We start from the raw sequence: 27,809 nt of genomic DNA, 5'->3' as shown, positions 1-27,809 counted from the left end.
ATATCTGATGGTCCATTATACTCTTGAAATCAAACACAGTCCCTCGTGCATTGCAGTGGAAGCACTCCATTAGAGGCGGAATGATGAACCCAAATAGGCAATAGCATCAAATTGAAATTGAAATACTCCCTTAGGCTAAGTCTAAGCACGCTCTGCTTTTTAAATTATTGGTAACAAAGGGTCTTGCAGAAAGCTACACTGTCATGCCAGGCCTTATAAAGAATAGCAAAAGCAGTAATCAGTAGAGCAATCTGGCGATATGCCAGATGTTAAAGACATTAAAAACAAAAAGAAGTTCCACTTGGACTAAGAGTTTATTGGCCATAGATGCCAATGTAAAGAAACAGTGAAACATGTACAAACCTTCACTGTCAAGAGTCAGAAAACTGCAGAGATGCACTGCTCCTTGGGACAGTAAGTATTTCATCTACATCATGGAGACTTTATTACAGTAAAAATCTGCACAGAAAATTCTCTTGCAGCAAACAGGGGGTGATATTTCCAATAATGTTTTAGCATATCAATAAAAATGTAATTATGTTAATGAATGGGTAGGGGGCCTAAGCATACGGATCCAGTGAGTTATGGTTGAAATTGTCAAAACATCAGAGAGGTAGAAGCCACTTCAAAGTTCTAAAAACAAAATTGACATCCGAGGCCAACACACCAGTGCTCATGGATGCCCTCACAGTAAGACTATGTGCAGCCAAGATAATGATGCAAAAACCACTAACTAGAGCACATTGGAGAAGTGGTGACCTTAATGCAGACTTCCTCCAGACCAATATTAATATGTAAGGTTGCCAGATGATTTGATGTTAACAGCTTTACTATTGCAAACAATAGTTTTCAGGTCACTTTGTCTAACTGGTTTGATTGAAGCGAAAAAACACTATAAATCCCAGAATGCACTTATTTATTTGCATGAAATTTCAGAACTAGAAAAGTGATGTTCTGCCAACAATGAGAATTTTACAACCAACCCTAAAATGATTGCATTTTCATGCAGTACAGATATAGGAAGCTTGTGTCTTATCATTGTAGTCTGGATTTCAGGACTGTTCAACCAACATGTGTCATGATGGTGGTAACTGTGGTTTATCTGCATTTTTCTCTTCCTGCATAGGAGGCCTGAAAATCACAGGTCCGCCCACTAGCGTGACTGTGCCTGAGGGCGATAACGCAGAACTGCAGTGCATAGTGGAAGGTACCAACGTCAACGTCAGATGGTCGCGGTAAGTACACTTTTACCATCTCTCTAGAGCCCTTTCCAATTCTGCAAACCATCCATGACTGTCCTCATACCAAAAAGTAGGTTGGTAACATGGTCCTGGTACCAAATTCTGCAGCCACGCCTCCTGGGATTTGTAAGGAGATTATGCAGCTATGGTTTGACATTTGGAAAGCATTCTGGGTAGGAAACAAACTAGGATCCATGCATTGCGCACCCTCTGCAATCACATGGGTGTCTTCCATAGAAATGTTTGGGGTTGTGTGGCTAATGTTCCAACTCTGGGTACAAATATAGTAGTTATCCTCTAGGACAGTGGTTCCCAACCTTTTGACTTCTGTGGATCCCCACTTTATCATTACTGGACCCTGGGGACCCCCCCCCACTGAATCATTATTGGAATCTGGGGACCCCCCCAGTGAGATATTACTGGAAGCTAGGAACCTAATCTGTTAATATTATTTAATTTTCTAAGCAGTCACGGACCCCTAGAGCAGGCTTCGCGGATCCCAAGGGGTCCCCGGACCACAGGTTGGGAACCACTGCTCTAGGACATTCTGGTTAATTAAACATAGTGGGTTCCACATAACCCACACATCCCTGGAAGTGCTTGGGTTTTGGGAGACACTTGCGGGGTGGTAGCATTTCCTCAGTGCTGGCTGACCAGGGCACAAATAATGTAGCCACCACCACCCATGGAAGTTGTAAGACAATTGTGTGTCATGCATCCAAAGATTGACATTTCGAGGACACTCTGAGTAAGACATAATAGTAGGATCCACACGTTACACCTCTTTAGATTTCCATGAGCTTCCACGTTTGAGAAATGCTAGGGCTGGTAGAGTTTCCTGGGTGGCATCTGACCTCGGGCACAGACACTGAAGCCACCTCCATGGGAATTGTGAGGGAATTGTGTCATATTTAGTGTTTAAAGTTTGGAAGGCATTTAGGCGATGAAAGTGCTGGGAATCCATGCAACCCACCCCCATCTGGATTCCACTGGGTCTCCGGTAATCAGAAAGGCTTGAGGTTGGTACAATAGGTCACCAACCCTGAAACCAAATGCTACAGCCATCCTTCATGTGCAGTTCACGTTGGCTTACTATGGCTGCAGTTTTGGCAGTGGCAGCTCCTCCGCTAAGGCGGAGTAGCATCCCCCCCTTGCTAGCAGCAGCCATTGCAAACCTTTAACAACGAATGATAAGGGGGCGGGGCATTGGGGATGACGAGGGGGAGTGCACTGTCCACTCCCCTCAGTGCCCATATATGTTTGGCCGGCCATCTCAGGCCGGGCAAACACACATGCGCACTGTGCTTTCTCCAGCCTGGCACTGTGTTGCCAGGCTCGAGAGAGGAGGTACAGGCTCCCAGTCTTCCTGGGAGCACCGTGGCTGGGTGCTCCAGCTAATCCTAATGCTGCTTTGAGCAGGGTCAGGATTGGCCGCATGCCAGGCAGGGAGCCTGTGCCTCCAGTAAGGAAGGAGGAACTGTGGCATAGCGAGGAAGCAAGGCAGGTAAGTTTTTTTAAAATACATTTATTGTTCATGACACCCCACCACCGCCATGTGCGCGCCACCCCGCCCCTTCACCGCGCAGTGAGCCACAATTGAGTTTTGGGCTTTCCTGTGCTGTGCATTAAGCCTGCCCAAATATGTGACAGACTATTTTTTATCTGAAGTGAAGTGTAATAATGACGGGTGATGGGACTTTTTCCCATGGTAATGAACTCAATGCTGATGTTTCCCCAATGTTTGATGTGTTCAGGCCATTATGGGTAAGGACACTTTGTGCAATGCATGCAAACCACTCTTCCTTAGAATTCTCCGGATGCCACGATTCACAAATGTATGGTAAGGGCAGTTTCTTCTGTGTGCAAACCCGAACTCAAAAACCTTAGATATCACACTTGTCAATTCTCAATGACAAATGCTCATCTTAGGTTCACACAGATGCAGCTTTTAGTTGTTCCTTTCCCCTGTGGATTGGCCGCCAGCACATAGGGTCTCATTCTGACAACGTGATACGTGGGATAGCCAGGTGGCGGGTACAAAGGGGCCATCACTGGATCACAATGCACATGCACTTACCGCCCACAACCCAGCTTCCTTTCCTAACACTCATTGACCACGCAGTGCCCCGCTGTGTTTTGGCTAGGTGCACCCTATAGAAATACAGTATACTAATATACACACATGGTAGAATATACAACTGTGACAATGGACTGCGGATTACCACACTCCGTTAGTGGAAACATAGAGTCTATTTGTATCGCTTTTAGATCTATTAGAGCCATCTACCCCTAAATGCAGCCATAGAGGATATTTTAGAAAGGGCTTGGGCAGGTAATGTTACTCATTTAAGTTGCTAACTGCTTTCTCCCTGCAATAAAGAAACGGGGTTCCAGTGCAAGCAGATGGGCATCATGTCCACACCTCCCAAGATGGTAGCTTGATTTTACGGAACGTGAAGGCTGGGGATGAAGGATCATACACCTGCAATGCGTACACCGGTTCCAGCTCAGTCAGCGCCAGTGCCGAGGTGAAAGTGAGGAGGAGCAAGCCAGCAGGTAAGATGATTTCCATTTATATGCCAACCTTGAAGCCCCCACAGAGTTCTCCTTCTCTTTCTTGGGAGTTAGTTGACATTGTGTTCAAGGCACTTGATATAAACCTTTTTCAAAGCTACATAAGTTCTGCAAAGGATGGATATTGTGAATTTAAGGTGGTATAGAAAGCTGATACATACATATATATATATTCACTACACCGGATCAGGACACCCACCATCAAACCATCAATAGAATCTAGAAAGTGTCTAGGATTACGGTGGGTACATTGTGCGGTGTAGACCACAAGAATCTATTAGTTGGACATATACAGATTTTTAGGTTTACCTATGACCCTTGGGGTGGACAATTGGTTATATAAACAGAAAATGGGAAACTACATCATACCTAATCCATAAAACATAGGAAACTAACTAAATACCAAAATTGGAAAAATGTAGGTTCATAATGTATAAAAAGATCTTGCTTCCTGGATTAATATATTGCATTCAGCCTAAATCCACCTCTTTGTATCCTATTCCCAAGGCAATCCACCTTAACCTATGCAGCCTGCTGAGATTCGTACCATATTTAACAGCCCACAATTTACAAACACACATATAACCAGGAAACATCAAAACAAGAAAGAAGTCAACTTAAGTTCAATTTCATCCATATTCCAGTGGTCTTTCTAAGAGGACAATGTTTGGTAAAAGGATAGGTTATACTTCAATATCTCAAGGCGTCTTGAGAAATCATTATCCTTTTTATTTATCCTTTTATTTCTTAAACCAAATCTTTTTGACTTACTAAACAAAGATCAACTGGTCCATTCCACAACCCCCACAAGCCCATCCCGATGATAAACATGCCAGCTAATACCAAGAAATCTTTCTTCAAAAAAGAAAGAACACATATATATGCTAGTCCTTCAGTGATGTCATGCTGTCCTTTGGTTTTCATTAACAGTTGACTTCCTTTGCTTCAGTGTGTGACCCCTCTCTTACCGAATCAGTGGATGACAACCCTCAATGCTTCTGTGTAATCCTTCACCTTTAAACAAGCCTTACAGTTTGTTTAGAACTACATAACAACAAAATATTGACAGAAAATGGCAACACAGCCATACGTGAGGGAATTCGAAATGGAACACTAGACAGTCTAAGACTGAACTGCATCAAAAACAAAGATTTTAATAGTCTGTACCCTGTGACGCCTTATTTGGTCAATTCTTGTGGCAGTACAAATGGGTGTGACCCCAGTGTATGTTTCTTAAGTATGCAAGTGGGGTATATTATTTTATTTTAGCTTCTAGTTCGTCTGCAGCTGCTAGATGACGAAAAAACGAGGGATTGTTTAAACAATGTTTATTTTGACCTTCACTGGTGGCCTACAACATAGTCTTTTGTCTTTAAGGTATTTTGTATTGCTGCTGCACAACAATTTAACAAAATGTTGGTTAACATGAACTCTTCAATTTATGGAATGAAAATTACGGGTGTCAATGATATTTATGATATGGTAGGGAAAAAGGCGTTCGTGGGCCAGAAATTACGCTAGGCTGGTTAGCGGCAATAAATATGCTGCTAACCAGCCTAGCATCATTTTCTGACGCACTACCACCCAAAAATGACTCCTATCTTATTAAAGATAGGAGTCATGCTCACCCCCGCAATGGCCAGCCCAGGGGGCCAGTGTCCCCTGGGCAAGGCCATAATACCCAGGGCCAGGCAGGGGGCCCGTGTAAGGAAAAATAATTATACTTACCTCTACTTTCCCAGGTTGTGGTCCTCTATCCTATGGTGTGCCTCTGGTGTGGGTGTGGGTGTTCCTGGGGCTTGGGGTGGGCACCTGTGGGCCCATTCCATGGTGTTTAGCCATGGAAATGGGTCCACAGGTCCCTAACGTCATAATGTTCGACGCTAAAACGGCGCAAGCAGAGTATACATATGCCCCTTGGTTTGTTCCGCTGATGGCTTGCCAGGTCATTGAGCTCTGCTGGATGCACTAAATTGTCAAATTCCATATCAAAGCACCCTGTATGAGGGAAGATCTACCTACAATGCATAGACTCCTAGTAACAGGAACAGTAAATAGCCTGTGGGCTGGTGAACTGTAATTTATGTGCTAAGAAAAATAGGTGGACCAAACCAAACAAGGCCTTGTGCAAGAGACACAGAGATTTGTGTGTCCCCCATTCATTTACCAAATTCCAATTTATGTGCTAAGAAAAATGGGTGGACCAAACCAAACAAGGCCTTGTGCAAGAGACACAGAGATTTGTGTGTCCCCCATTCATTTACCAAATTCCAATTTATGTGCTAAGAAAAATGGGTGGACCAAACCAAACAAGGCCTTGTGCAAGAGACACAGAGATTTGTGTGCCCCCCCCCCCATTCCTTTACCAAATTCCAAGGTTGATTTGCCAAGCCTAGACTGATATGTATGCATTTTCATCATAATCAACAGCAGCTACTCAGAAGAGTCTAGAAATTATGCACGAACACAGCTAAACCAACGCAAATGGTGTTGTAGGAATTTATTCAAGAGCATGTAGATCCATTCAGAACAGTAACCCTGCAGGAGAAAGAAAATTAAAGGAAACCTTACTTTGAAACACAAAGATATTCAAATTAACATTGAGCCTTTGTTGAGGGGATAACAGTTAACTTGGAGTCTATTTCTATTACTTTTCTTTTGTACATGAAATCTGGCTAGATGTAACAAAATATATTTAAAACTTGCCAAACTGTGTTGGGTTGCAGCAAATAGATTTTGAACCACTCACACTAGGTGTTGTGTCATCTTAAAATATCTAGTGCAATTAGGGGATCCAGCTATGGCAACTCTAAATCCACCATTTTAAGAGAGTTTCACTCTAAAGATATATGCTAAAGAGGGAGTTGATAAGTGCATCAGCCTGACTGTAGTGCAGAAGTTGTATAGGATGAGGAGCTGTACGACACATTTGTGTGGTGAAGAGTGCAGAGCAGGGTACCTCTTTCTGGTGAATTTAGTGAAGAAACGTGTCTGTCATGTTGACATTTTAAATTTTTTAAGTTTAAATATAATTGCATATGAATCCACTAGGATCATCTGCTTTCAGATATCCTTAGGAAAAAGAAGAGTGGGAGGACTTTGAAAGCAACTGTCTATCAGGAACCGGGCGTATTACCCCAACACGAAGGATTCAAGTGACTTGAGAGATTGATTAAACATGGCTGTAATCAGTTGAAAGCTGGTGGCAGGTAAAGCAGGTTAATAACTGTGTCACTCTCATCATCTGCAAAGGACAAGAGATCCTCCTACACCGAATGGCAGATGTAGTGCCATAGTCCAGCTGATGTAGGGTTGTATCTGAAAGGAGCTACTTAGTCCAAACATGGTCTGAGCTGATAATACTCAACGTTGTTGGTTGAATGTTATTGCTTCTTAGAAGGAAGCTTACTACGAGAGAGGTGTCTGATGATAGCTGTGACTTTTAGTGGATCTGTGAGTCTCCCTGCATCAGGAAGGTGTTGGCCAGGGCTATAGATGGGAGGAGCACAGTCGTTGACAACCGAAGCAGGCATTATCAAAAGGAGTAATAGTTGACTTAAGTGTCTGGAGAAGCCACACCACCACTTTGTGTCTCACCAGAGAAAATTAAAGTGAAATTACTATATGGATAGTTAAATGGGGAACTATTTAAGCAACTGAGATACAGTTTTCCAAATTTCTCAGTTTGATACATGGAGCAAAGCTGTTCTGTATCAACATTTTAGGAGGGTTAGTGGGTGGTTGCAGGTAGGCACATTGCACAAAGTTTCAGAGACTTGAAAAAGCTGTTTTGGGTCCCTGGGAAATGTTTTCAGTTTATGGTAAGTTTATGAATTTAACCTTGGAATATGTTTCACTGACTTTTGCTTTTATTTCAACAAATATCAATTTTGTGACACAACTGTTTGGAAACTAGGTTTTCTTTTCCTGATCTCATACTGTTTTTCCTTAATGGCAAATGTTTTCTTCGTTGGTGTCTCAGAGTATTGAAAATTCATCTTCCTTCTTGGTGAGCCGTGATTTTTATTTTCCAAGGCCAATACTCAGTTCATGTTCATGATATCTTCTGAAAACAATCTGTAAATATTCTGTTTTGCTTCCAGCTCCTGCATCTTCTCTGGATCTGGATCCAAACACTGGATGCTATGACCAGCCCGACCTCGCCAACTGCGATCTGATCGTCCATGCTCAGCTTTGCTCCAATGAATACTACGGTAGCTTCTGCTGTGCGAGTTGCTCTTTGCAGCAGCGAAAGACCAGTCAGCAGGGATGAGATAGACTATGCTCCTTAACTATTGCTTTCACCAAGAGCGTGCCATCTTTGCTCTGAAGAACAGCACTGTACACTGGACACCGTCAAGAGGACCTCGTCTTCCTTCTCTTGATGATCCCACCGTCTCGACTGTTCATTCGTTCAGTGAGACGGCTTCACCTTATGCAGAGTTCACTGTCCCCAAGTCTTGGGTGCTGTCAGTCCAACACTCTACGCAGTTTGTGGGACAATCTGCAAACCAAAGGCTGGGACCAAACACACTGACAAATAGAATTTTATCAAGAAACAAAACTTCAGTTTAGTAGGCAGGAAGGCATTTTTTTTTGTAATGGGCTGGTGAAATATTGTGACCCCCAGGGTCAAAGCTTTTCTAATGAAGTTCATAAATTCCACACTATTTAATGGAAGAGTAATGCTAATGTTTACACTGGGGCAAACACACTGTAAATAGTTTGACTGTATTTTTACACATAAGAGGGTAAATCTGGAGTTTCAATAATTTGTGATGCACATTGTGCACTGAACACCTACTAGAGAAGGTTCTTAGGCCCGTATTTATACTTTTTTTGCACTGCATTTGCGTCGTTTTTTGACGCAAAAACGGTGCAAACTTGCAAAATGCCATTGTATTTTGTAGGTTTGCGCCGTTTTGCATCAAAAAGCGGCGCAAATGCAGCGCTAAAAAAAGTATAAATACGGGCCTTAGTGTTTACATTAACCTGATGTCCGAAGGCAGAATTAGCTTTTTTTCCAAATTGAATATGTTTCCTCCATTTTAGTTTAAATCTTACCCTAAGCTACCACACAAAACCTAACACAGATTGGAAAAGAAAATCCCATGTGGAAATAGGAGGTGAATGAAAGAAGAACATTTAAATTCAGTCAATTACGTTATCTACAGCACAGTGGACATGAAAGCACCAAGTAAACCACGCCTCATGAGTGACCACAGCAGTACCACCTTCTGCTGCATTCACCACGAACAGCAAGGACACCAAGAACTCAGTTATGAGTTATTTGTAATTGCATTGTCATTTATCACATACGACAAATTGGGATATCCTGGAGTTTATTTGTCAGATGCAATAAATATTAGCAAAATGGGGCATAACTTGTGGATTTTCATGCTTACCATATCAAACCTGCATAGCTCCATCTAACTAAAAGGTATTTGACATCAGCAAATTTCAGTAGGTATGACTTGCTAGAATATATACCGATAAAAAGCAAACTGTCTGATTCTTCCGCTATAGTGGTAGGCATCATTGTTGGAATTTTACTAAGCACTCATAATTGAGGCACTACTGGTGTACCTTTCTCAGTTATTGGTTGTGGCTGATGCAATATGGCAGATCTAAAAGCCCATGTACAACAAGGGAGATCACGCTAAGCTTGTTCTGAGATGTCCTTGTAGATAGCTTCTTGTAAGAGGCACGTAGCAGCAGCATCGGTTGTATACTCAAAATATTGTTGTACCTTTTCTGTATTTCAACATAACAAAGCTTTATAAATAAAGAGGTATATAAATAGTGTTAGATTGTGCAATCACTCGTTTCGTTTTCTTCCGGGGCGTTTACGGTGATAAGCCAGATTTCTCTTATACTGGGCATCAAAAGAAAAATTTAGGGACAAGCCCCCCCAAAAAACTGGACATGTTGAGGATTCTCAAACTTTTAATTGGCTTTTACTGCTATTTTCTTCAAAACCCAAGTTAACATTGTTGGGCTCCTGTTACCTCATATCGATATGTTCAGGCTTCCCGTATTATCACAAGGTTTTTTTATAGACTTCTTGTTTCCACCACAATTTTAGAGGATAATTTATAACAATTCACAGTATCTGCTGTTTTAATCCTCCATCAGTTCATTCTGTTTTCATTCTCACACCCCATTAATATTTTACACCAGATGTTTGACTATAAATCTATAACTTCAGGAGATCAGGGGGAATAGTCAGGGCACGGAATTTAGGCCACAATGTTGGTCTATCTACCAGATTAAATGCTGTTAAAAGATGTATCGATGTGGCGTAAAGTCACCGATTGTGGGTCTTAATGTCTTTAATGTCTTTAATGTCAGATATCGAGTGGATAGCAGCTTTGTTTTTGAAGAATGAACAGTTCTGCCTAAATCTCTATTGTTCAAGAGCAATCATTTCTGTTCCTGTGCTCACAGCATCAGTTGTCCTAAGAAACACTGAATATTTTCCCCAAGTGTCTAATAGTGCTATCATCCCTTAACTTTGTGCAAAAGGCTATGGGCCCATTTTACCTATAGGCAAATACTTCCTTTCCAAGAATTGGATCAGAGGTGAAACAAGTTTTGACGAATGGTAATAGAAATGTCCCCAACACAGCCACCATTTCTGTAGACATGCCTAACACAACTGAGACCCGCTGCCCCAGAATATTGTGCCCTCTTTATAAGCAAACCTATAAGTTAAAAAGTGAGGTTATAATTGAGAGCAGTTTCAGCACTCTCCAACATTTCCTGTGCCTTAAAGTTATCAGAATAAGCATTAAGCAAACTCATACTCTAAATGTCTATGATGAGGCACATTCCTCAGCAGTTAAAACCAATCTTATTGAGTATCAAGGGGACACCCTACGCTGCGCCAAGGGGCAGATTTACTAACGGTTTGTGAAGAGTTTACATCACAAAAATGACATAAACCGGTGCAAAATGTTTATTTTTACTTTCTGACAGAAAACTTTAATTGCACTGGAAAGTACCCGTAAAGTAACACAAAGTGGTGCTTACCATACAAACACGCATGGTTTTTGAAGCAAAGCCCTGTCTACTAATATTTATCGACATGGCTTTGGACAAAAATAATGATAATGTCTCTTTGAAGTTGCCATTAATAGGAGAAACGCTTTCCATTGTTTAAACTTTTCTGACTTTGCATGTGTGCTGCACTGTACATCACCCATCCAAAGTAAGAAGTGTTTGTCTAAGGACAGTGTTTCAGGTCAATCCCTCTGATAGATGACCAAATGTCTTTGGACAATTGTGTTCAAACCAACATCTATAAGCCGACATGTGTGCCATTGTGGATATCACTTAAATACATTGTAGATTAGGCCTTTGGGATGCTTCTTTGAATTTGTCCCGTGTATAAGGACCACGGCGTTCATCTCATAGCACTTCTTCACGCACTACCGATCCAAGAAGCGTGGATGTAGCCAAGGTGGGTGCCGCTGTCTGGCTTGTGCAATGCAGACCAGCCGCTACCAACTTAAGATGCTGGCGGGACAGGCGATTAGAAATGGGCAGGGGTGTCTTATGGGTAGCACCTAATAAAGCCTGTTTAAGTACTGGATAGTAAAGCAGGACTCTGAAATGGCGTAACACAAAGGTTGGTATTTGATTAGCAAATAAAGGGCCTGATTTAGAGTTTGACAGATGCAGGACATCTGCCAATTACAAGTAGATGTCACTGTCCTATTTAGTGTGAATAGATGTCTACACAGTCTAAGTAAGGTGGATAAGACATGCACCACTTCTTGGTCTAAGTAAACTAGTAACTGTTCTGGCTCAGACAACACCTGGTGAGCACGGAAGGTACAGACACGTCTGGACCCACTCATGTGTCAATGGATAACAAAGGGAACACTGACTCAGGCTAGGAAAAAAAGATGACAAATTCACTTGCCCTCCATTGCTACAATGCCACACCAGAAGCTAACATACTTATAGAGAAAGGAATGTGGTTCACCAACTACAGTGTGGTTATAAATGAGACAGATGAGATGGCAAAATCACTGTCCATTTACACCAGGTAGAAGAAGCAGTACATAGACTTTTCCTGTCTCTCCCTATCACCTGTGATGATGACAATGATTGACACCTGAGCAGCGTAGCAGCCATAGCTGTGTCAAAGACAAGGCATACACCTTGCTGTTGGCACAACATGGAGCCAATGAAAAATCTGGTCAACACAGGAAATGTCCAGAAACCTGGACATGAATGTAATGGCCAGATAACCCAAGCAGGAGACTAATATAGTGGAAACCAGGAGTGCCTATGTAGAAGATGCTAGATAGTGCCCGATGTATGGAACTGCCAAGGGTGCCAGAGACACAGAAGCAGAATTTACTGTCATGAAAGTAAAGAAAGAATTTTTAAAAGAGGTTGACCGAGCATATGAAAAAAATATAGCAAAACGGAAAGCGTCACAGGACTCTACTCCACAAAGAGCTGCTCAGATGAATGACAAAAAACGCTGTGTGCAAAGTATTTTCAAACACTTTGTAAGGACTGTTGGTCTTAAGGGACACCTGGTCCCAGGAGTTAATCCAGCTCCTGCATCGTGGATCCCACCCGCGTCGTACAGCATCCAACCCAATAGTGGCACAGAATGTCTGTCTCCGCCAGACCCTCCTCTTTTACAAACCAGGCACGTACAGGGATTCGTAATTTAATATATTCTTAGCACACTTATAAGACGACAATTTTTCTGAAATACAGACCATACTGGGTCAATCAGACCACAATGGTAAGTCCCACGTTGCTCAAACACCAAATGCGTCTAGTTAGTTACACAGGTATATATACTTAACTTGTGTTGTCTTGTTTGTGCTTTAATATGAATCAAAACACAGACTTAATGTAGGAGAGTGTATGAAGTCATAATTGTATAGATTTTTGGGGGAAAAAACAGGTGAAATCTGCCCTTTTTAAGTTCTCCTGGAGAGCAAAAGTATTTTTTAAAACAACTGCCAAAATGTACTTTGCCACAATGGACCATGAACGCAGTCTAGGATTGAATGAGCAGCTGAGTGGGCTGCTGTCAGCGAATACGAGGGGGCTACAAGTAGCCAATCAGAATGGTCTTAACACAGAGACCAATTCTGATTGGGTGAAACAGTGCCAGTCAGATATTTAGTCTTCCAGCAATGCTTGATGACTTTAGCTATACCCATTTGAGGGGATCCACACACATTGTTTAACTCCTCAGATATTTTGTAGTAGTTTTATACCATGTTGGGCACATATGTTAAAAGGAAGTGGTTATTTACTATCACATGTCTACCTTGCCATTACATACATCCTACTGCTTTTGGTGAATGACCTCATATTGATTTATGTTCCCTAATGTTTTTTGGGCTGTCTGCCATTTTACTTCGTAATGGCACACATTGGCTGAATTCACAACTCAGTGGATATTCCACGGTGTGTGTTTGCTGAATCTGAAAATTGCAAATCATCTCTTTGCAACGGTTTAGATATTACTGACAGTAAAGTATATGTTCAACCGACTTGAAAAAGTCACACGCTGGAAGGTGAAGGCTGCCAGTGACTCAGAACAGCGCCTACTCTGCAGTCACATGTGGTTGCCCAGGAAGGAGGAGGCGAGACGAGGGATTGGGGTGCGGTTGGGTGCTGCCAACGGACGCTAGTAGAGTTGCTCACAGAAGTACCACAGCTACTCTTCGTTCAGGGGCATAGCTTAGTTAGTGAGATTGGAGGGGTGAGAATCTCAAATTTCCCAACTAAAAAGGCAGTGGGCTGCAGGGTGAATGGGTGAGATGACTCATGTTTGGGATGGACTGTTCCTATGAGGAGCAGGGTCAGCACTCATTTGCATTAGGTGGGCTTCTGTGCTGATTTAGAGTTGGTGGATAGGTACTCTATTGCAACCGCGACAGAGTACCTTGTCCACCAAACTCAAATTGTGCCCACTCAATTTTGAGCCACATAGGCTGCAAGGTTTACACTAATAGAGTAAAATTTACTCCACCTTGTAGACTTCCTCAGGCAGCCCAACGGAGTAGAGGAAAAACATCCGACCCTCCGCCCTATTTAGACTGGACTGTCAGCAATTTTTTTTCCTCTCCTTCACTGCCAAGTGTATCCTGGTGGTGAGGGACAGTAAAAAAGAAAAATGACCCTCACACCTTGGCAGTAAACTCCCATGATGTGGCGGCCATTAGTTTTTTTATTTTTGGAAAAACAAAAAAAACTTTGGAGAAGTTTGACAGATGGTTGCCAGGTCTGACGGAGATGTCTGTCCAACTTTTCCTACATTCACAGGAACTGCCATGATGGCAGTTCCTGCCAATGTATAGAGATGTCCGCATGGCTGGTGACATCTTAAAATTTGTCAGTGTAGTAAATGCGGGGGTGGGGGAGGGCAGTAAAAGTCCTCTGCCACCATGTCTGCCTTTACTCCAGCTAAATCATGCTCTTTGTCCAATGTGGCACCGTAGGTGAAAAACTATGGTTTGGAATGCCACCCCTTGCAAGTGGTGACACTATTTGCAAGCTTTTGTCTAATCACCTTTTGATTGTCTGATTACTAGTAGAATTTATGGACTGACAAGCTCTTTTTAGAGAAAACAATTATCACATTCCCAAATATATATTTTTAAAATTATATTTCAGTGATAATCAATACTCCCGTCAAAGTTAGTAACCTGTAAAATAAGTTAGTCTAACAATGTATCCGCCTATCTGTGTGTCGGGTGCTACATGTCCTGCTCTATAAAGCCTGACTCAGAAACCCCTTGCCTGGTGCCATTCTTTCAGGGTTAGTGGCTCCAACAAACTAGGGGTCTTATTTACAAGCCCTGTGTGCCACTGGAACGTCACCTTCAGGCAGCACACACTGCGGAGCCATATCTACAAGGCCCTGCACGGCTTTTCATGGCCTTGTAGATATGGAGTGAGGCAAAGCAGAGCAAGTCACTGCGATAGGGAGGTGTTCCATGGGCATTAGGGTGGGCATTTCCACGTAACACCCATGGCATTTGACAAAGTCCCAGATCTACAACATGCTGTAAACCTGGAAATGCGTCAAAAGCCGACGACTCCCCAGAGAAGAAGTAAGGGATGCGCAACGAGGAGAAATAACATTATTTCTCCTAGTTTTTTCTTCTTGCTTTGTGTGCTGCACAAAGGTGTCCCTTCCTGCACAAAAACAATCATATCTTCAACGCTGACACACTTGCACCATGGTGCAAGGGTACCTGCATCAGCGCATGGCAGCCAATTATGTGCCAGAGCTGTGGAAGGGGACAGGAATGCACCATATAGTGTAGGCATGGTGCATTCCTGTCCATTTCTTTTGATGCAGGGCAGTTAGGCAAGAAGGCTTGCTGTGCTGCCCTGCGCCAACAATTGTACATTTGCCCCTAGATCCACATCCACCCTGATAGTCTACTTCCGAGCCTTTAAGGTCTCCATAACTAGACCCTAGCACTGCTGTGTGAGCCAGTGAAATGTCTACTTCAGCTGAATAGTTTGGCAATGGTTTATCTTTCTGCCACGCCTCTTCCGGGGAGCTTGTCCGTCATAACATGTCATTACAACACATATTGAGGAACAAAAACATTTGTCTATGAAATACAGTTTCGTGTAGAAGTTAAGATGTTGGATACAGGGATTTGTCATACCTATAAAAACATGGTAGAAAATGGTGAGGCTGCACCACATACTAAACTGCATCTCTCATGCTCTGTGCCAACATGAGGTATACCCATACGAAATCCTTCCGTACATTTTGCTCTTATGGACCACTACACTCTACTTTAGAGGGGGGTGCATAAACTGAGTGCAGTGATAATAGCCACGTACACAATCAATTAATATCCGATTGAAGAACGTTTGGTAGATAATGCCTAGTGCAGTCTGAAAATACCACTTATTAATTTAACTTGCATTTATTTTGCATTTGAGGTGTGCATTGTTTTATATGCTGTTACCTGAAGGTGAAAGATCAACAAAGCAGTTACCGAATATTTTGTTCTTTTTAGACAAGCCTCTGACCCCTCTCTCAAACACATTGACTCCACCCATATTGTACTAAGGAGCACCATGTCCGTACTTTTTAATGATAGCTGAAACCGAGTTGGTTGTGTTGGCAAGACAATGATCATATCTGTATGCTGGATCTATTTATTATCAGATGTGATGTACTTATTGTAAAAAAAAACATATGTTAACATCAATCTATGTCCTGCTGTCAAGATTTCATCTTGACATTTATAATTTCAAATTCGTGATAACAGGGGCTGTGCAGATTTGTGTTTGAATTTGAGCACACGGGGCTGTCTCAAGCACAAAGGGAGTGATTACACTTGTACAGTGATTTGCAGCCATTGTTCCAGAAATGCTTCCGGACATTTGACCTCTGCTTCCTCCTGCGAACCTACAAATCATAAGTTGTTACACTAGGCCCTCCCTTCAGTATCCTCCAATTCCAAGCTTCTTGGCTTATTTGCTAAGTGGGTTACTGTTGATTTTAGGTCTTTATTTGCATCCTCTACATCTGATATCCTGGCTTCCGTCTTGGTAACTATTTACTGCATTCTTACATCTTGATGGAGGAGTACCACATCCATCCCCACCTTACCTATTTTGATTTCCAGGGCTCTGCATGATGACTAGATTGCCTGCAGGATCAGCTCTGTAGGGAAGGTTGAGTCAGTTTAACATTTGCCACCTGGAACCGGTACAATTACTGAGCCTGGTGTGTCATCCACTGTGGACTTCCTGGATCTGTCTATCTTAACCTGGTTAGGGATGACTCCAGGTTTATGTTTGGTCATGTTTACTGATGGACCAGGACTCTCACCACCCTCATTAAATAAGAATAAGTAATTTTGTGATTCCAGGGAAGTTTGATTCTTTTGAGAGTCTTGTTTTGGAGCCAGTCATTGTCTGCGGGTCTTAAAAGTTTAAAAGTTTCCTTCTGCTTTTGTACTGCACAAGCAGATCTTCGTTGCTCTCAGAGATGAGAGACCACCAGTGCACCCACATATAGGGGGTCATTGCAACCCTGGCGGTCCAAGACCGCCAGGGCTGTTCCGACAGAAGCACCGCCAACAGGCTGGCGGTGCTTCCCATGGCATTACGACCGCGGCGGAAGCGCTGCCCAGGGGATCGCGAGTCCCCCTACCGCCAGCCTTTTCCTGGCGGTTGGAACTGCCAGGAAAAAGGCTGGCGGTATGGGGAGTCGCATGGGCAGTGCAGGGGCCCCCTGACAGGGCCCCGTGCAGCTTTTTACTGTCTGCTATGCAGACAGTGAAAAGCGCGACAGGTGCAACTGCACCCGTCGCAAGGCCGCAACACGGCCGGCTCCATTTGGAGCCGGCTCCTGTGTTGCGGCTGAGATCCCCGCTGGGCCGGCGGGCAGAAACCAGGTTTCCGCCCGCCGGCCCGCAGAAACCAGGTTTCCGCCCGCCGGCCCAGCGGGGATCTCCTGATGGCCGTGGCGGGAGTAATGAGGGCCATAGTCCCTGGATTTTTGTTGCAATCTGAACCAGTGCCCTGGGGCCCTCACAATGTGTATATCCTTGTGTCATGTAGTCTGTCTTCAGACAGCACTTGTAACTAGTATTATCTCGCACAGTGACTACTCCAAACCAGCTGATCTTAAGTTTTGCCTCCTTTGCTGTCCGTCATCCTGTGCTATGCAAAGATAGCCAATTTCTCTTATGGGTATTGAGCCGGGGATTCTCCACTCGCTGTACACTAGAGCAAGGTGTGTTACCAAGTCACAGGGTGTGCTCCCACCACTTCATTGAAAGTAGTTTGTTCAGCTTCTTCCCTGTTGCTGCAGTAGTGTTGTCACAGACTCTTGCATTGTACCGTACCCAAAGAGCATGCATGGGCAAACACTCCATGAGTATTGCTACCTTGACTATAGATGATAGTTCTGTAGCTTTCGGCAACAAAGGCAGTGGCATTTGGATTCTTAGTAGGTAGGTTTTAACTTATTAATTTTTTGGATCAAGAATGTAAATACAGATAGTGACTTATTTACCAAAAAAGTAGCAAATCTGTACCCACAGAAGTACTCCTCGAATGGATGCAAACTTTCTACATTTTGGAATCACAAACATTGGCAGTAGTAGGCTTGGAAAGCTGCGCCACGCTAAGCTTTCATGGTTCCACCCACTTCCACCATTGGCTCTACCCACCTCCACCACTGGCTCCACCCACCTCACCATTGGTGCTGCCCAACCTCCATCTGCCCGCATGAACACAGTCTAAAACTAGATGGACGCCCTAATGTGAGCTGCAGCAAAGTGTGGTGACATTTTTGTAATATTCACTTTGTCTGTCTTCTAAGAAGTCATGACAGATATCTTATACTTGCCAGAGACTTTTGTTGCACAACAGGGACCTTGTTTTTATTAAGCAAAAAATGGACTATTTGGTAGATCATGTTTGTTTTTCTTGGGGCCCTTTTTTGTATTGATTTGATTTATTGAGACATAGGTCTGTATATGAAATTTAGGAGTGTATATATTACTTTTTACATTTTCTGAATAGCAAGAAATGCGTAAGGTGATTATTTAAGTTATTGAACCATGCATGGAACTGCTTAAAGAAATAATATAGGACATATTAATGAGTAAGGCAGTGTTGTTTCTTAATGATATATGGGATATAGATGTTTCTATGTTTGTTCTTGAGACGCTTGTGGGTACTCTGGTATCCTGAAAATACACTGCCTGTCTGTAAGAGATTATTAGATACTCAATAAGTCATCTTACATGCACAGTATGTCACTCATCTTGGCACTCATGCCTCCATTCATTGTTTATCCACCGACTCATTCTTGCATTTACAGTCTGACACACACACACAATAAAGCACACACAAATTCAACAACAAATGCAAGCTAAATGAAAAGAATATGAGTAGAAAAAAAGAAAACATGCTGCTGTCTAAACACACAGGAATAGGCTGGTAATAACTGATGGAAACATAGCATCAGGTTTCCATCGTGCAGTGGTATTGCACATAGTCTACCGATGTTTTAAAGTTCCAGCATGGGCGACACACTTGCAACCAATGTGCTGGCCACCTTGGATTGATAAAACAAAGATACATTAGGAACAACAACATTCAATAACTGTTGTCTGTTTAAAAGGAAGAGGCCTAGCAAGATGTGGCATAGTGCAGATGAAATGACCAACACGCAAGTGAGCACTGCCTGAAGACAAATAGGAGAAGGAAAGCAAAGAAATGAAGCAGGAACTATAAAAGGAGGAAATTTAGAGTTAAAGGACTGGCCATCCATCCCTGACACTGATGTACACTCATTTTCAGCTGGATGTACTTATGCGATTGGAAAATGGCGTCATTCGCAAGGCAAGAAAAACAATAACTGATGTTGACTGAACCATTACCTCATGCAGCTGCCATGAATGGAAGCAGAGTGTGACTGACCCTCAGAAAGACCAATGGCAAAGAGGCCTAAGTCAAAGGTTCTGTGTGAATCTTTATGGCTGCATATTTATACACGTGGATCTATGTATCATTTAATGACTTTTTTCATTACAAGATCCTGGCAGACAGTTAATTTTTTCTGGCTTTCTAAGGATATTCTAGCAAGAGTTATTAGAGTGCAAATATAATACTCCAACGGTTAGTGAAAGGCAGAAACCAACACCAAAATCCTTCCGTACAGAAGAGATCTGTGAGAATTCAGATGCAAAAATAATTCACCCTTAAAGGCCTACTGGCTTTAACACGTGTTACTAACTTTTTCATAACTTTTCATATTAAACAGATAAAACCTATGGCATCTGAAGTACCTTTTCCTAGTAAGCCAATCAGGCTTACAGCTGTCATCACTGGCTTGTCACAATAACCAACTTGGATCTACTGTAATAAGATTCAGCTTTGCCACGAGACAACCATCAGGCCTAAGAGGATGTAACAAGGATTACCACAGTGCAAATCTTCTGTACACAGTTTGTCAGAGGGGCCACCAGCACCAAAACCCTTGCCTACTACAGTCATCTCTGAGATTCCATGTGACAAAATACCCATATGTAGGCTTTAGTACAGAGTTATAACAATCCGGCCTTAAATAGTTATTGTCTTTAACATATGCTTTTCACAATCACCATGTTAGGTCTACTGCTTTTATCGTAACATTGTATAATAACCTATAAAAGTTATTATTGGGTCATCACCATAATCAACTTAGACCTACGGTGTTGGTCATCAATTTTCAGGTATACTATAATAAAATTACAAATGAGTACAAAATTACAGTTGTCAAAACAATATAAAATCCTTCCTAAGAGAGTCTAAGAAGGATTATCAAAGAGTGCACCTTCAACACAACAGCTTTTTTCCAGTGAGTCATCAATACTAAAACCCTTGGCAAACAGTTGGCAAATCAAAATGCCAGCTCTCCGAAGAGGGTCTAACCAGGCTTTTCAGTTAAAATCTTCTTTCCCCACAATTTGTCAAAAAGGGTAACCAAAACCGAAACCCTTGCCTACTACAGGAATCTGTGACATTCCTTTTAACAAAGTACCTAGTGGGCTTTAACATCGAGTAACACCAATCCACCCTTAAATACCTAATGACTTTCACAATTAATATGTCAGGCCTACTGCTGTAAACTGTGAACTTCCATGTAGCAAAATAGCTACCTACAGGCTTTAGCACAGTGTAATAAAAATCCATCTTTAAAAGCCTATTGAATTTAACGTACGGATTTCATAAGTCAGGCCTGCAGGCTTTGTTGCAAAGTTTCATAGTAAACAAATCAAACCTATGGAATCTGGCATAATACTTCCAATGAAATGAATAGATCTATAGTCTTTACCACTGGTTTAACACCATGATCAACACACATATTCAAGTGCACATAAACTAGCAACCAACATGCATTATGTCATAAAATTAAAAATATGTAGAAAACTAGATTGTGCAGACAAGATACAACCCCTCTCTGTAGGGCTAAGCTGCCATGGTTTGTCAGAGTAGTTGGCAAACACAAAAACCCTTGCCTATGAGAGTAAACTGTGCGATTACATGTAGCAAAATACCGACCTATGACCTGTAACACAATGTGGCAACAACCCACTGTTAGAAGGCCTAATGGCTTTAACAAATGCTTTTCACAATTAATAAGCCAGACCTACTGCCTTTGTTATAACTTTTCATAATAAGTAAATCAGACCTATGCATTGGACATAACTTTTCCCAATGCACCAATCATGCCTATAGGTTTGTCACCATAACTGACTCGGGCCTCCTGTTTGGAGTGTAAGCTTTCCCATGAGGAGACCATCGGGTATACAGTCATAAATGAGAGAGGTATACAAAATCACAGTTGGTGGAGCACAAAACTGTCTCTCCTATGGGAACCTAACAAGGATTACTACAGAGAAAATCTTCTATATGTACAGTTTGTCACATGGGGTAACCAGCACTCAACCTGCCAACTACGGTTATCTGTGAAATTCCAGGTAGCTAAATCCATCTCCGCAGGCTGTGAACCAAATTGATGGTTAATGTATAATTTTTACCTGAAGTATGCAAACTTTCATATTAAACAGATCAGACCTATAGCCATGGTCATTCTCTTGTCACCATTACCAACTGCGTCTCAGCAGTCGAAGAGCATTACAATAAGTATGGGAACTGTGAACCTGAGTGCAATGGCGGGAAGGTCAGGGGCGGGGTCAAAGTGTGGCTAAAAAGAAAAAAATATTCTGTACCTATTTTGTTGGAGCTGCACCTTCAGGTAACTGCACATAAAATAACACACCTTAAATGAAAAATAAATGCAAGTTAAATTAGTCAGGGGGAAATGCACAATTACACACGGTATAAGTTAGGCTGCCAGAAAATGTGCAAACATTTTTAGGTTTAAGATAACTTCAGTGATTTCAAAATGTAGGTTTTAGCAATACACAGGTTATACCTAGAGCAAACATTGCACTCAACAGCTCAGCTGTTAACACCCTGGCATACCTGTCAAAATGAATACATATTAGCCATTATGAAGTTTCAAGTGACTCCATCAGTTATACCCAATGCCCTTCCAAGCAGCCCTTACATTTGCAGATTAACCAATTGCACACTTTTACATTTCTTCAGGCAGCAAACACCCTGGCAAGAAAGCTGTCTTCATGTTTAGCTGTCTGTCCCTCCCTCAGCTTCACAGCACAGGAGACTCCCTCCCTTACATTGCAGCAGGGGCATCTCAACTGTTGGAATTATCCATCCCAGGATGGTTGACCTTTAACCAGAAGTAGAGGGACTGTGTGTAAAGAGGTATGGGCAGGTCGTGCCCCTCAGATTCCGCGCCTCCTCTGACCGCTGGTCCAGCTGTATTGAGTGTAAGCTTTGCCACAAACTAAAAAGTGCAATACATGCACTCTTTTCAGTGGATGCACACAACTTTAGCCAATATATACTCAGGGAAAACGACATATGGGTGGAGCCTAGGCCCCTTTGGAAAGTTCTTTTATTGTTGATCACATAATGTCGGGTGACAGATGTGCTGTCAAGCTAGGCCTAAAAATAGGGTACAATGGTGCATTTTCCAGCACATTTCTCACTTACATTTGGTAAAAAGCCATAGGACTGAAAGAAAATCCGTAATAGTTTCCAATTCTTACTTTGTGTGCCAGGTAACCCTGCCTCCCTTCTCCCCCAAGGAGCCTCGTAGCTATACCGAACCTCTGATAATTTTGAGAAAATGGTGGAAAATGGTGCTTTTTTGCGCAATTTTCCTAAAGAAGTGTCTCAAAAGCTGAAAATGCTACACTAGTTCAGAAAATGATCTTTCAGGTGACATCATTCACGATAGTGCCTATCTACACTTCTTAATTTCACTTCCTCTTCTATCATCCCCCCTTAGTAATTTTTCAATCATATGTGACAACCGAGAAACTCATTGGAAAGCGCCGGGTAGGAAAATTTAAAAAATAAATTAAGAAAAAACTCACTGACTCAGGCAGTTTAGCAGAGCCGGACAAATGTTGTGAGCTCACAGAGCAGTGATGTCCTCAGGTTACGGAGACCTCAGTGCGCAGACAGCGGACAGGTTACACTCACTTTATAGATTAGGGTTCATATGGCTGTAGTCAATGGGATTCAAATATCTGTTTTGTGTAAGTTTGGAAGTATAATGATTGCGCTCTATCAGCCTGTCATCTTAGGAAAATACACACCATATCACCCCAGACTTTGCTTTTCAGTCTGTAAAAATAAACTCAATTGTCCCAAATAAATGCTTTTCATTTTCATAAAAAAAAAATAAAAAAACGAAAAACAGTATGCATTTAGGGGCATACTTATAGGCCCCTAGCGCCACCTTGTGTCACATTAATGTCATTATTTTTTACGTTAATGTGGCCCGAGGCCAAAATCCCTGCGCCGTATTTACAGAGTGGCGCAATGCATGCATTGCGCCACTTTGTAACCCTTTGCACTACATTATGCCTGTGCCAGGCATAATGTATGCAAAGGGGGCATTCTCCCGTTAGGGGAGCTGGAAAAATGGCATAAGGAAATGTATGAGATTTCCTTGCGCCATTTTCTACAGCATTTAAACGCCTGCTTCTACAGAATGGGCCCCTATGTACTCTGCAGGAGTAGCGTCAATATTTCGGTGCTACTCCTGCAGAGTACATCAATAGCGTAATGAGAAATGACACTATAGCCCCCTACCCTGTGCCATGCTGCGATGTATTTTAAATACGGCGCACACATGGTGGCAGTAAGGGGGTGCTATGGGGTGCAGGGAAAGTGGCGCTGCACTCGGTGCAGCGCTACTTTCCATAAATCTGCCAGGTCTCTAAATACCAGATTTTCACGTTAGTAAAATATTTGTTTCAGTAACATTAGTTTATCATTTTCAGGTAGGTAGACAGTTGAGGGAAGGGTCTCCATCCTTATGGTGTTTACAAGGGAGAGCAGTCTTGGTGGCTAAATGCCCTCATCCATATTCCACAATCATGAAGGGGATATGAGGTTGTGCACAGGCCTTGCAGACATGTTCTTTGTTTCTTCCAAACTCTCCTCTGTGTGTTGTTTCTTCCATCATGAGTTAAAGTAATCAGGAATCTGCTGTCCACCCTCCAGCTGCACCTGAACCCACAACCCCCTCTTCATTCAACAAGGAAACTGTGACAAATAACCTCAGAGCATCATGATGAGGAGACACAGGAGGGACGTGTGGGGAAAGAGGAGGAGAGGTGGAGAAGGAGGAAAACTGGAGAAGAGGGAATAGGAGGAGACAGAGGGAAGAAGGGAGCCAAAGGAGACCACTTGTGAGGCATGTGAGGCCACTGTGGCCCATTTTTATACTTTTTGACGCACAACTGCGCCAACGCAGTTGTGAGTCAAAAATTAACACCGGCTAACGCCATTCCAAAGCGCCATGCGGGCGCCTTATTTATTGGATGACGTTAGCCGGCGCTGCGGACTGGTGTGCGTAAAAAAAAATGACTCACACCAGGCAGCGCCGGCGTAGGGGAAAATGGAGCTTGGCCGTCAAAAAATGGGGCAAGTCAGGTCTGAGGCAAAATTTGGGCCTCAACCCGATTTGCGCCATTTTTTTTGACGCCCAACCCCCATTGAAATAACTCCTGTCTTAGCAAAGACAGGAGTCATGCCCCCTTGCCCAATGGCCATGCCCAGGGGATGTATGTCCCCTGGGCATGGTCATTGGGCATAGTGAAATGTAGGGGGAGGGCACAAATCAGGCCCCCCTATGCCACAAAAAAATACGAAAAAAAATACTTACCTGAACTTACCTTAACTTCCCTGGGATGGGTCCCTCCATCCTTGGGTGTCCTGTTGGGGTGGGCAAGGGTGGCAGGGGGTGTCCCTGGGGGCATGGGAGGGCACCTCTGGGCTCCTTCTGAGCCCACAGGTCCCTTAACGCCTGCCCTGACCCAGACGTTAAAAAACGGCGCCCATCTGGCTGGGCGCCGTTTTTTAAGGCCTGCCCCCTCCTGTGCGTCAAAATGACGTCACAGTATAAATATGGGGCACAGGCCTTAAAGTCATTTTTTAGAAGGGAACGCCTACCTTGCATATAATTAACGCAAGGCTGGTTCCCCCTTCTAAAAAATGACGCACATGGTGGAACTTTGACGCCCGGGGGGTCGGACGTCAAAGTATAAATATGGGGCAGTGTTTGCGCCGAATGTGCGTCAAACATTTTGACGCACATTCGGCACAAACAGAGTATAAATATGCCCCTGTGTGTGGAAAAAAGAATTCAAAAGGGGAGGAAGGATAGAAGGAAATAAAAAAACGAAGACGTGGAGGAAAAGAAGCAAAGAGGAGAACGATAAAGCCAAACAGAGGGGCTCAAGAATGAGGATTAAAGTCAGAGAGGAAGGAAGGTGGAAGGATGACAAAGAAAACAAAATGTTTGGGGAAAGAAGAATAGGTGAAATAAGGTTAAAATAAGGATGCTGGGTGGAGAAAGATAAAGGAGGAATGGGGAGGGAAATGTAGGAGAATGGGGAGAGCAAAGTAAGAAAAGGGAGGAGGATGGATGGAGAAGAAGGGGCAAAAAGTATGGCAAAGATATAACAAGTGAAAAGAGTGCAGGGAGTGGGCACACCAGTGGCGGCTCGAAGAAAGGGAAAGGGGCGGCACGTGGCCAGGGGGGTGGGAACAACACATAAATATATAATCATTTAAAGTACTAGGACCCTAGCACACAACCAGAGCTGAGAGCTAGCACCTGGACCCTAGCACACAAAACTGAGAGCTAGCACACAACCAGAGCTGAGAGCTAGCACCTGGACCCTAGCACACACCCAGAACTGAGAGCTAGCACCTGGACCCTAGCACGTAACCAGAGCTGAGAGCTAGCACACAACCAGAGCTGAGAGCTAGCACCTGGACCCTAGCACACAACCAGAACTGAGAGCTAGCACCTGGACCCTAGCACACTACCAGAGCTGAGAGCTAGCACCTGGACCCTAGCACATAACCAGAACTGAGAGCTAGCACACAACCAGAGGTGAGAGCTAGCACCTGGACCCTAGCACACAACCAGAGCTGAGAGCTAGCACCTGGACCCTAGCACGTAACCAGAGCTGAGAGTTGGCACACAACCAGAGCTGAGAGCTAGCACCTGGACCCAAGCGCACAACCAGAACTGAGAGCTAGCACCTGGACCCTAGCACGTAACCAGAACTGAGAGATAGCACCTGGACCCTAGCACACAACCAGAGGTGAGTGCTAGCACCTGGACCCTAGCACACAACCATAGCTGGGAGCTAGCACACTACCAGAGCTGAGAGCTAGCACCTGAACCCTAGCACATAACCAGAACTGAGAGCTAGCACACAACCAGAGGTAAGAGCTAGCACCTGGACCCTAGCACACAACCAGAGCTGAGAGCTAGCACCTGGACCCTAGCACGTAACCAGAGCTGAGAGCTAGCGCACAACCAGAGCGGAGAGCCAGCACACAACCAGAGCTGAGAGCTAGCACCTGGACCCTAGCACAAAACCAGAACTGAGAGCTAGCACCTGGACCCTAGCACACAACCAGAGGTGAGAGCTAGCACCTGGAACCTAGCACACAACCATAGCTGAGAGCTAGCACACTACCAGAGCTGAGAGCTAGCACCTGAACCCTAGCACATAACCAGAACTGAGAGCTAGCACACAACCAGAGGTGAGAGCTAGCACCTGGACCCTAGCACACAACCAGAGCTGAGAGCTAGCACCTGGACCCTAGCACATAACCAGAGCTGAGACCTAGCACCTGGACCCTAGCACGTAACCAGAGCTGAGAGCTAGCACACAACCAGAGCTGAGAGCTAGCACACAACCAGAACTGAGAGCTAGCACACAACCAGAGCTGAGAGCTAGCACCTGGACCCTAGCACACAACCAGAGCTGAGAGCTAGCACCTGGACCCTAGCACATAACCAGAGCTGAGAGCTAGCACACAACCAGAGCTGAGAGCTAGCACCTGGACCCTAGCACGTAACCAGAGCTGAGAGCTAGCACACAACCAGAGCTGAGAGCTAGCACCTGGACCCTAGCACACAACCAGAACTGAGAGCTAGCACCTGGACCCTAGCACACTACCAGAGCTGAGAGCTAGCACCTGAACCCTAGCACATAACCAGAACTGAGAGCTAGCACACAACCAGAGGTGAGAGCTAGCACCTGGACCCTAGCACACAACCAGAGCTGAGAGCTAGCACCTGGACCCTAGCACACAACCAGAACTGAGAGCTAGCACCTGGACCCTAGCACGTAACCAGAGCTGAGAGCTAGCACACAACCAGAGCTGAGAGCTAGCACCTGGACCCTAGCACACAACCAGAACTGAGAGCTAGCACCTGGACCCTAGCACACTACCAGAGCTGAGAGCTAGCACCTGAACCCTAGCACATAACCAGAACTGAGAGCTAGCACACAACCAGAGGTGAGAGCTAGCACCTGGACCCTAGCACACAACCAGAGCTGAGAGCTAGCACCTGGACCCTAGCACGTAACCAGAGCTGAGAGCTAGCACACAACTAGAGCTGAGAGCTAGCACCTGGACCCAAGCGCACAACCAGAACTGAGAGCTAGCACCTGGACCCTAGCACGTAACCAGAACTGAGAGCTAGCACCTGGACCCTAGCACACAACCAGAGGTGAGTGCTAGCACCTGGACCCTAGCACACAACCATAGCTGGGAGCTAGCACACTACCAGAGCTGAGAGCTAGCACCTGAACCCTAGCACATAACCAAAACTGAGAGCTAGCACACAACCAGAGGTGAGAGCTAGCACCTGGACCCTAGCACACAACCAGAGCTGAGAGCTAGCACCTGGACCCTAGCACGTAACCAGAGCTGAGAGCTAGCACACAACCAGAGCTGAGAGCTAGGACCTGGACCCAAGCGCACAACCAGAGCTGAGAGCTAGCACCTGGACCCTAGCACACAACCAGAACTGAGAGCTAGCACCTAGACCCTAGCACGTAA

General features: G+C 43.9%; 1 protein-coding gene across 7 annotated transcripts in view; it reads left to right on the top strand.

The window, feature by feature from the left end:
- The window catches only part of PAPLN (papilin, proteoglycan like sulfated glycoprotein), a 330,912-nt gene extending 322,277 nt beyond the window's left edge, over nucleotides 1-8,635 (top strand). For all 7 annotated transcript variants that reach the window (XM_069208926.1, XM_069208930.1, XM_069208925.1 and 4 more), the window contains 3 exons: nucleotides 1,127-1,235; nucleotides 3,622-3,797; nucleotides 7,919-8,635. In XM_069208926.1, coding sequence (XP_069065027.1) covers nucleotides 1,127-1,235; nucleotides 3,622-3,797; nucleotides 7,919-8,088 — 455 coding nt within the window. In that variant the 3' untranslated portion in view covers nucleotides 8,089-8,635. The remainder of the gene's footprint in view (nucleotides 1-1,126; nucleotides 1,236-3,621; nucleotides 3,798-7,918) is intronic.
- The last annotated feature ends 19,174 nt before the right edge of the window (nucleotides 8,636-27,809 follow it).

This window comes from Pleurodeles waltl, chromosome 9 (genome assembly GCF_031143425.1).
Source record: "Pleurodeles waltl isolate 20211129_DDA chromosome 9, aPleWal1.hap1.20221129, whole genome shotgun sequence".
Classification (NCBI taxonomy): Eukaryota; Metazoa; Chordata; class Amphibia; order Caudata; family Salamandridae; genus Pleurodeles; species Pleurodeles waltl.
Note: the sequence above shows the minus strand (reverse complement) of the source record. Positions and strands in the feature narration are given on the sequence as shown.